A 10793-nucleotide genomic window follows, 5' to 3' on the forward strand; every position below is an offset into this window, starting at 1 on the left:
CAATGATATTCTAGAAATTACATTGATTGATTATGATATTATGCCATTTTAATCAACCTGTTTAGGTTTTTTATTAGTTTCAAATACAAATTATCTTATGTGATTTAGGCACATTTTTCCGAATGCACAAGTATTACAAAACGTTTTGATTTTTTTATGCAAATTAATCACTATAATTTCAACAAAACCAATAAATATTCTAACCGAAATATATATGTAGCTCAGTTTATTAGTTTACCATTAATCCATGTTAGTACTAATTAGTTTATTGAACTTTAATCAGGCTACTTTTAATGTTGGATGGTTCAAGATTTGATCAATTAAAGCCTTGTTACGGCAAAATTAATTGTCTTTTTGTACTCAATAATATTGATTTATTACTACATGAAAAATACAAAGGAAAATGGAAAAGCAAGGCAGCATTTATTGAACTAAGCCATAAATAGATGGTGACAGTTATCGGAACCACATCGGAACTATAAATTGTCCATGAGGCTATCATGTGGGAGGAATGTACAACAGTTGTATTCGAAATTAGAAAATTGAATTTTTTTTTTTAAATAGTTTTTTAAAATTCTTTTTCAAAATTGTTATTAGGCTAAGTAGCATAATATCCTGCCAACGCCGTTGTTGTTGTGGTCGTCTCATCAGTCGCTAAAAAAGGAAGGCGGTGTCATTTTACACACACCCTTTTCATACCACCGGTCGTCGGAGCGCAGCAGCTCGGCTCGCCCACTTATTACTGCTATTGCTAAGCACACAGTAATAGTGAACTCTTAAATTTGTTTTCGGTAAAGAATTTGTGGTAAGTAATATAATGGTAATTCAGTTCAGAAACATATATTTGATGTATAAGGGTTAGGGTTAGGCTTTAGGCCCTCTAGGCACTAGGCTAGGCCGGTTTTATCAAACTTGAAAACTAAAAATATTGTATTCAGTCCCCACCATTGACACGGCTAGTTTACTCTAGCTAGGCCGGAGTCCGCTAGGCCTAGTAGGCGCAGCCTTCTACCTAAACCTAGCTAGGCTGGGACAGGAAGCCTACTTAAGCCTAGGTACATCTCTAGCCTAAGCCTATTTAGACTATGTCTAGACCCTCTAACGAAGTAATTTCTAGGCCCTACTAGCCTAGGGCCTAGGCCTATAAATAGTCTAGCGGATATATATGCACCTCGGTCACGTTTCATTTTTGTTAAAACAGGGAACGTCCCTAATAAATATTACGATGGATATTGGGCCAGATTACGGACGTACGGAAAAGGAGAGTTAAATACAGAAATACATCAATTATCGGAAACCACAATAATTGTCACCTTATCCCCAGACCACTCCAACTTTAACTCTCTTCCTTTAGATATCCTACTTGCTTTGTCTTACTGTTGTAGGCATACAGTACTCTTCCTTGTTTAATTGCTTCCTTTCTCCTATCTTTTCTCTCTGAGATGGCCAATTTTATTTGATTGGTTTTTCTTTTGATTCTAATTATTTTTGTCATTAAAGCCCCCTTCCCTACGTTTTTTAGATCTAATTTAAGATCACAAACTATATTTAATGTAAAAATAATACTATATGGTCCTATTGCGATAACTTTTAAACGGTTAAAAATGTGAAAAATAAGTCGATTCTAATAATTATAGCGGCCCGCTATAAATCCCAAAATGCATTGCACGCGGATTGATATTTTTGTTTTTCACCTGTAATTCGCCCACTTTTCGATCGGTCGTGAGGCAAAAACAAATAGAAGACTCCTAACTTTTCAGCGAAAATACCGGGTTTTCCCCAATTTGTATCAACGGAGTCTGGCAAAAATAGAAAGACAATTAATGCAGCAACTATACAACGTCAGGCTAGGTATATAGCTAGCGTACGATGTTCGTACGTTACCGATGTTTACCAGCTAGGCCTACAAAACTAAGCCTAGCTAGGCTAGGCCTAAGACCGTCCACGAGAGGTCGATCGCCGCGAGCTACTTAGGTAGTGCATTGTTTCTCACTTTTTATCATAATTTACCATAAAACGTATGTATTTAAGACAAGGAATGACATGGTTTAATGTTTTTAAAGTGATATATATGTATTATTTTCCAAAAAACGTCCAAAAAGGGTCTTTAATTAATATTTTATTTTGTTAATTTTCAGGGCCGTACGCAGGGGGGTGCAACGGGGGCGTATGCACACACCCCCCCCCCCCCCCTCCCAAATTGCAAAATGGCCACATTTTAAAGGGTCTTAAAATAAATCTGTAGTGTATTATACATTATATTATGAAAATGGTCCAAAATATATTAATCCGCACCCACCCAAATAAAATCCTGCGTATGGCCCTGATTTTTATAATTTCTATTTTAATTTAAATTGTCAAATTGTATTATTTGTTAAGGTCCCAAATGATCATCTTGGCTGGATGGACCACCGTCCCTCATAATATATTTTGAAATATACAGTAATAAACAAACCAACAGAAATCCCTGCTTTCCAGGTTTTTCTCATCTTGTGAACATCAAAATATAGCATGGATGGTGGCCTTTCGTTTTCATTAAAATTGTATTATTAGTAGTATGCTCAGAACTATATGCACCTGGCTATACAGAATGTTTTTTACATCAGGTGTAAAAAATTACTGGCATTTTCTATTTTCTATGGAAGTTTTTTGTGAGGACTACTGAAATAATTAACTCCACTCGGGCACTGTCATCTCTACTATGAACTGTGTAATAGGCAATAATTTGTATTTGTATTTAATTTGCTCATTAAATCAAGTTACTAAAACAGTACATGCCTATATCCTCTATTGAGTAAAAACAGTAAACTTCATTCAACCACATACTGGTTATGCTTTTTTATGCGCAAAATGGAGTTAGTGTTGACTGACCGACCGACATAGTGAGCTGTAGAGTCACTTTTGCACATAACTAAAAATAGTCTAATTGGCTGCCATCCAGTGGGTTTTTGGTTGAATTTTAACAGTTTATTTGTCTTTCTATAAGGGAAACATCTTTTTCTATGGAAGTGGCTTTATTAAAAACTGCACAATGGCCTATATTCAAAATCTGACTTAATTATCTTAATTGTTCAGGTTTTTTCAGGTACAATACATCTTTAAAAGAAAGAGGCAAAGGCTACACCTCAGTCTACTTTATGATTCTGCGCTTCTTCATGGGAATACAATTTTTCTTCATAATCTTGAATACTAGTATTAAAATAAAAGACTATTTAGACTACAGTATTCCCTTTCTGTTTTCTTCTATTCAATTAAATAACAAAATAATAATATATTTTAATAATTATTCCATTTTGTCCTCCTGTAAAAGAGTTAATTTGTTGGTGAGTTATTATTCTATAAGTATGCATCTGTGCAGTAATCATTGTTGTTGTTTTTTCAGGAGCTGTAAAATATGAATCTTGCATTTTGTTCTCGGTGCCAAGAGGGCTTCCAACAGGATGAGAGAATAGTGAACTCGCATGGCCAAGTCTGGCATGAAGCATGTTTTGTGTGAGTATATCATTACCATCCTATTTTCTATTGAAATTATTTTCTTTATTAAATCTTTATAATGTTAAAAAGTAATGTTTTTAAATAAAATTACTAAATAAAATGCATGATATTAGTTTCAGTACATCCAAAATCCAATACGTATACAGTTAAATGCTTATTTTGGGAATTATAATACAGTTCTATGGAGGGTATTGAAAAACAATATCCAAGTCATTGAGTCCAAAATAAAGTCTCTACAGACATTTTAATCACATATTTATGTAAATATTGAGAAATGGGGTCAAGGGTCAAAATTTGGTACTTCCGGACATTTTTATGTAAAATGTCTCATTAGAGCAAATATAAATATATATATTCTGAACCAGACTGTGCAAAAATGAACTCTCTACGATTAGTAGTTTTTAAGATATGGTAACCCTGTAATTTCACCCTAATTTGCATATTTAAGCTAATTTGCATACCTTCGGGATGAGTGTCAGAGGTGTGATGTTCAAAAAATAATCACCTTATCATATGTAACCATTTAAAAAAAAAAAATCTCTGTTTGCAATTTGTTTCACTCAAAATGCTAGATTGACTAGCCTATATGTACAACGTAGGTTATTTTATTTTTTGATCTAATCTCTTAGATCTTTATTATTAATGTAAGTTTTGTTTACTTTAATGCACTCCTTATTAAATATTATTTATTTTGTTGAAAACCCTTATCTACAAGTACAAAGGTAAAAATATTATCATTTTTTCAATTTTAAATGTCGGCACAGTACAGTCAGTACAGTAGTAGTTTTTAGCAAGACTACATGTATGTGTGATCGGCTCTTAAAACAATCTTACCGACCGACTCTGTTGCTTGTTTTAATTTTGTGGGAAAGTCTTTTGATAGAGTCTTTTGTTTTAACCCATATTGATATAACCAACACCATACTGTAAACAAAATCATTCATGCCCACAAACAGTACATTTACACCATGGGAGTTGATTGTATGCATAAAGCTAATTAAAAATATTAATAATATTGGGTTTTTTTTCAGTTGTGCTCAGTGTTTTATGCCCTTTCCTGATGGTGTTTTCTTTGAGGTTTGTACTTTTTTGGTTTTTGTTTTGTTAATTTTATTTTAAATATGTTTACTGTATAGAATTAGTTACCACCCTTTATCTAGAACCACTACTGTGGCTTGGTTGGCCAGATGTTTTTTTGTTTTCTTTAGAGAGCTTACAACTATAAATGAATCAAAATGATACAAAAATGTGTAATATGAAATTTGAAAATATATAAAGAAACTAGAAAGCCACTCTGAGAGTGCATACCTCCGCCTACTGTAAAATTCTCCTACATAAGACGGGAAAATATATATATTATATTTGTGTGTGTCTTAATGCTGTTTGTGATTTAGGCTAATTTCACTACAAGCATGTGTATGTGAGTTTGATGTAATGGTTATGTAACAAGCCTTTCAATTAACTATAGCTTCAGTTGACAAACAATAGAACAGCAACGCGAAAATCAAACGAGTGAATTTGAAAAGAAATAATTTTTTTAAACTACTCGCATCAAAAAATGTGCACATTAAATCAAATTATGTTTTAAAATTACAAATCACAAATTATAACTCTTGCCTTTCGTACAAAAGTGAAGTTTTTTGGACGTTCACGAGAAAATGCAATTTCAGTTTACTTGTTACTTTAAGACTGCTCGCCGGCTTTTGAAAAACTCTGTCCTATCTTTTAACACTAGCAGGTCTGAAAAGTATACTAACAAGTGGTCCAGAATTGGGACTATGGTCCAAAATGGTCCCAAAATTTAATGGAATGGTCGTTGACCACATATCTATTTGTATATGCATTTTGGTAGAGATCTTGTAATTACCTTTTGAGTAATCCTGCTAACATACAAACAGACAAACAAACAAACACATGCGAGCGATTACATATACCTCCTAGGCGGAGGTAAATAATGGATTTTACAAAATAAAATATCAAATAGGACAAAATATAATAAGTTTATTTTTCTACGATTAGACCTGACTAAAACTTTGAAAAGCAAATTCAAATAAAAGTGATGTTCAGAATAAACAGACTGAAAATTGTTTCAAAATTTGGCTAGTATAATCAGAGGATGAAATACTAATCTCTTTATACTTTTACTTTTTAAGTCTGTATATATTGCTTTCAGTTTGAGGGGCGCAAGTATTGTGAACATGACTTCCAGATGCTATTTGCTCCATGCTGTGGTAAATGCAGTAAGTACAATGGGTGAAGTGCAAATTAATATCTTGTATGGCTTTTATGCACATGGATGATAAACATTCATTTTCATATGCAGGCCTATACACATCTACAAGAAGAAAGAAGAGTTTAATCTGTTTCATTTTTCATTTTCAATTATATTAATGAATTTAACAATATGCCAGTTGTTGTGTACCTTTTCCTTGAGGACATAACCAAATTTTTTTTTTCTATAATTACTATTTTTATTTTTTGAAGGTGAGTTCGTTATAGGGCGTGTCATTAAGGCTATGAACAACAACTGGCATGTTAAGTGCTTTATGTGTGCTACATGTGATGTTGAGTTGGCTGATCTTGGCTTTGTTAAGAACAAGGGCAGGTAAGAATTCCAGCTCTTGTGCCTTATACAATCCACTGAATAAGTGTAACTCAAAAGAGACAAAACACATTTTGGGAATTCAATGTTTCTATTTGATCATTTTCAAGAGTCCATACAGCATATATACAAAAGTGTCGCATAAAGCATGAAATTAATTCAAATATCAACAAAATTGAAACGAAAAAATGTGTTTTGTCTCTTTATTTGGAGTTTACATAATAAATAATTTTAAAAAAAACAATAATGCTTTGCACTGTTTCCATGGCAGAGAAACACTAAGTTTCGCTACAATGTAATTTCTTAAGGTCTGATATGTAGGTACTGTAACCTTATGTAAGGGGTCAACTTGTCTCAGAAATTCATCTATTGACTTATAAATGGGAATTCTAATTTTCTTAGGTTATGTTTATTGACTAAAAAAAGTGTATTTATATTGATTACAGAGCTCTATGCAAACCATGTCACTTGAAGGAAAAGGCTGCCAGTAAGTTTGTCTTACCAATTTTACAGTACCTTGCTGATATTATATCAGTCACACTGGGATATAACCTTTCTTTTCTATAAAGCTGCCATGGTGTATTTTAATCCACCAATGATTGTAATAATCCATATTGCTATGTTTACTAATTATACACATCTGCCTTTACTTAACCCAATTCCATGTTCAATGAAACATAAACTAAACTTAAGTTACACACACACTATAAACACTAATTTTTCCAAGCTTCTGAACTGAGACTTCTAAAAGAAATAACAGTTTTGTGTGTATTTATTTAGAATAAAAGTCTATACTGCCTGAAGCTATTCATGTTCTCAACACTTTTAAAAGTTATTACTAGGACTATAGATTGTTACATTTTCAAATTATGAACAAAAGAATTGATAATGATAAAATACTGACATTTTTTTTATTTGTATAGGTAGCGGAAAACATATCTGCTTCAAATGCCAGTAAGTATTGTTACAAATATTATTTTTTAATTTTACATTTTACAAATATACATGTTCAATATTTTTATATCATTTCTTTTATATATATTGAAACTTTCATTTTATTTATAGTTCCATCATTGAAGATGGCCCAATCAAGTTTAAAATGGAATATTATCATCCATACCATTTTAATTGTACAAACTGTGGGTAAGTAGATACTGAAAATAACTGACAATTTTAGTGTTTGTGTGTAGATACTGTGAATGTCCAGGTTGTAAAAGACTCTTGCAAATCTGTTTCTTTTATACTTTGTATAAATAAGTAGAGAAATCAGTTGTCATCATTTTCTAGAAAATTGTTTTCACTTCTTTTTGTTATTATTTAAATAAAGGGAGGAGTTGACAGCAAGTGCACGTGAGTTGCGAGGTGAACTTTACTGCTTACCATGTCATGACAAGATGGGAATTCCAATCTGTAGTGCTTGCCATCGTCCAATTGAGGAACGTATTGTCACTGCTCTGGGAAAACAGTGGCATGTTGAGGTCAGTTTTTACTTAAATTTTGTACCAACTGATATGTTGTGAGTAATGGTATATTTTCAACCATTTTCCATGCAACAATCTTTTTTTATAGAGGGTACATATCTGAAATAATATTGACGTATATTTATTATGTCAATCATACATCATCATGCATTATTTGTTGAAGATTATAAACAAAGTCAGTAATCTAAAGATAGTCACAAAGGGCCCATATTACATACGTATGGTTGATTTCAATTGCTTGTAAAACCTTTACGCTTGGCTGGACAAGGTCACTGCTCGCTCGCAACTCGAGCGCTTGATCACTCGGAAGACACGATAAAAACAGCAGAGTTTCACCTGTGCGAATGTCAAAGGTCCTCTGACCAGTACTGTATAAAATGTATAGCTTGTTGGACTTCTGGTTGCAGACCTCAGTGTAATATGTGGTATATTAACTGCAATTTGATTGGATTGATCCTAGTAAATTTTCATATACACTAAATCAATTGTACACTATTATTTTTTCATCATTATCATTCTTAATTCCCATCATTGTCTTTTGTATTCTTTATATTTTATTACTTTTGTTGCTATCATCAGCAGTTTTATTAACATTTGTAATCCAATTTATTGTTGTTCTTTTTTAGCATTTTGTATGCGCTATATGTGAGAAACCTTTCTTAGGTCACAAACATTACGAACGCAAGGGCAAAGCGTATTGTGAAACTCACTTTAACACTCTATTTGGCAACATTTGTTTCCACTGCAACAAAGCTATTACAGGAGAAGGTTAGTAGAGATTTGTTCAATTCAATTTATTCTGGATAAATAATATAACCAATAATATAAACAATAATGAAACAGAAAGAAAACAACATATTTTCATATAACAATGATAAACATCATTGATTTGATTGCCTTATTTGGGTAGGCATAAATGAATAATTAGTCAGTTAAGATATTTCAATCTTTTCATTTTCTATTCAACATTGTACAAATGATGGTTGAAGTTAAATCAAAACTATCAATTCTTTTGTTACTTTTAAAAATATATTATTAAAGACTTTAATTCCAGTAATTTACTTTTATGCTTACTTCGTAAAATGGAGACAAATTATTTACATTCATATTCGCCATTTTTTCTAAATTTTTGATAGTGCTCCCCATATTCTGCTTTAAATTAAGTATAATAATGAAATGTGTACTTTTTTCTTGATATTTGTTTGATTTCTGTGTTTTATTTAGTAATGTGTACAATGAACAAGTCGTGGTGTGAAGAACATTTCTTCTGCAGTTGCTGTGAAACATTAATGAATGCAAGGTATGTCTATTTTGATATAGGGCCAAACTTGATCATACTTGTCCGACATTACTTAACGTTTTTGGAACAGGAGGTATTTCATTATTCAAGGCACTATAATATAGAAACTGTATTGAATTGTATTACTATATATTTTTTTTAATTTTCAGATGGTTGCTTCTGCGAGCTAAATTATATGAAAATCAATTTATGTCAAAAAGTGCCATTTGTATTTTTGTGTTCGATTATCAAATTTGAAATGTTTCTAATAAAAAACTAATATTGATGACATCACAATGATGTGTCAGGACTTACAAAAGTATAGCTCTTGGAAAAAAATCTGTCAAAGCAGATTTGATATAATTTACTGATATAAACTACTTTAAAATTGTAAAACAATCACTGTTTTCTCAGAATGTATAAAAATATGAATCTACAGTATTGATAAATTTTTTCCTTTTTGTTATATTTATCATTCCAGATCCAAATTCATTGAGTTTGACTTAAAACCAGTCTGCAAAAAGTGCTATGATAAATTTCCCAATGAACTGAAACGAAGACAGAAAAAGATAGAAGAACACAGCAAGAAGTTTGGAAAAGAAAAATAAAAAAATGTAATAACATTTTATGCAAAACAAAAACTACTTAAATGATAGCACTACATAATGCTTGATAAACTGCATTTAAAGTGCCTTATTTTCCATACAGTTGATATTCCTTTATTGTAACTACAGCCAATACAATTGCCATAAAAAAAACTATATAAAAGCTATAAAAATCCAACTCAATTTTTAAAACTATTTTTAGTCACAGCCTTTTAGGTTGAATACCTTTCATCATGTTCTATTGTTTAGTATTAATCATAATTTGCATCTTGGCAAATCAAAGCTATATAAACCAACTTAAAAACATTAGAAGATCTTATAAACCAAAGGCTAGATATTTATTTAGCTTATCTAGGATCGTAGCTGAAGAGGTGTACCATCCAATATCATTATATGCTGATAACTGCACGTTGTCAATTTGAAGCCACTTAACTTCCCTACTTGTGCATGCTCCATGCATGTATCAAGAATGTTTGACCAGAGTGGCAACGTTATGTGGGTCGCCTCTCTGTTGCCTAGCTCGATACATAATTTTTGGTTTAGATTGACCAACTAGTATTATACATAAATAATTTTGCATATTTTGACCAAAAATGCATCAAAATTTTGCTAGATTAGTTTAGATAGAGAGTAAAGACTTTGAATGAAGTGTACAAAGTAGACAAACTTTTATACAGTGTGTTATTTATTAGTGCTTAAAATGAATTAATTAGATACAATATTGAATAATAGTATTTAGCTTTCTAGTGATGTACATTTATGTTGTTTTCCATTTGTTTAACTACATATCCAACGTGTGTGTGTTTGCATTAAAATATAGAAATATTTATGAATTATTTAACCACGTCTTCCTGTGCATAAGATCAGTAATTAATGATAATGTTGATAGAATTTACATTGTGTATATTGAAACTTTTTTGTAGGTGCTATATGAATTTTTAAAAATGACCTTTTCTATGTCCTGTCGTTCACTTTCACACCCATGGTGACAAAGAACTTTGAACCCCTTAACGATTTAAAGTAATGATAATAATGCATCTTATTATTTCACTGGCTGTCAGTGGTATTGGATGCCATGATCTTTTTTCATTCACTACCCATCAACAGTATGAATTGCATTTTTTTTAAAGCTAACATATCTGAATGGTGCTTTAAATATATTTATGACAAAAATGTGTGTTTTTTAGCTATATAAATATTTACACTGCTTCTAGATAGTTTCACTGCTATTTTTATTTGTTTATGCAGTTTCTAAATCTAAACTGCAAGTACCAAAAACGTTTAGATTAATTTCCATTCGTAGTGAAGTATTAAGTCAGTTTATGACATCC

The 10793-nt window shown here is 31.5% G+C and overlaps 1 protein-coding gene across 1 annotated transcript; it reads left to right on the forward strand.

Annotated features, from left to right (window-relative positions):
* The first annotated feature begins 597 nt into the window (after window positions 1-597).
* LOC144843575 (LIM and senescent cell antigen-like-containing domain protein 1) lies at window positions 598-10216 on the forward strand. The gene is made up of 12 exons (XM_078700414.1): window positions 598-805; window positions 3383-3492; window positions 4527-4572; window positions 5669-5735; window positions 5980-6100; window positions 6544-6584; window positions 7021-7051; window positions 7163-7240; window positions 7425-7575; window positions 8205-8346; window positions 8803-8878; window positions 9339-10216. The coding sequence occupies exons 2-12, from the start codon at window positions 3395-3397 to the stop codon at window positions 9463-9465; spliced, it is 978 nt and encodes a 325-aa protein (XP_078556540.1). The 5' UTR covers window positions 598-805; window positions 3383-3394; the 3' UTR covers window positions 9466-10216.
* Window positions 10217-10793: the final 577 nt, after the last annotated feature.

This window comes from Antedon bifida, chromosome 5, assembly GCF_963402885.1.
Source record: "Antedon bifida chromosome 5, ecAntBifi1.1, whole genome shotgun sequence".
Lineage (NCBI taxonomy): Eukaryota > Metazoa > Echinodermata > Crinoidea > Comatulida > Antedonidae > Antedon > Antedon bifida.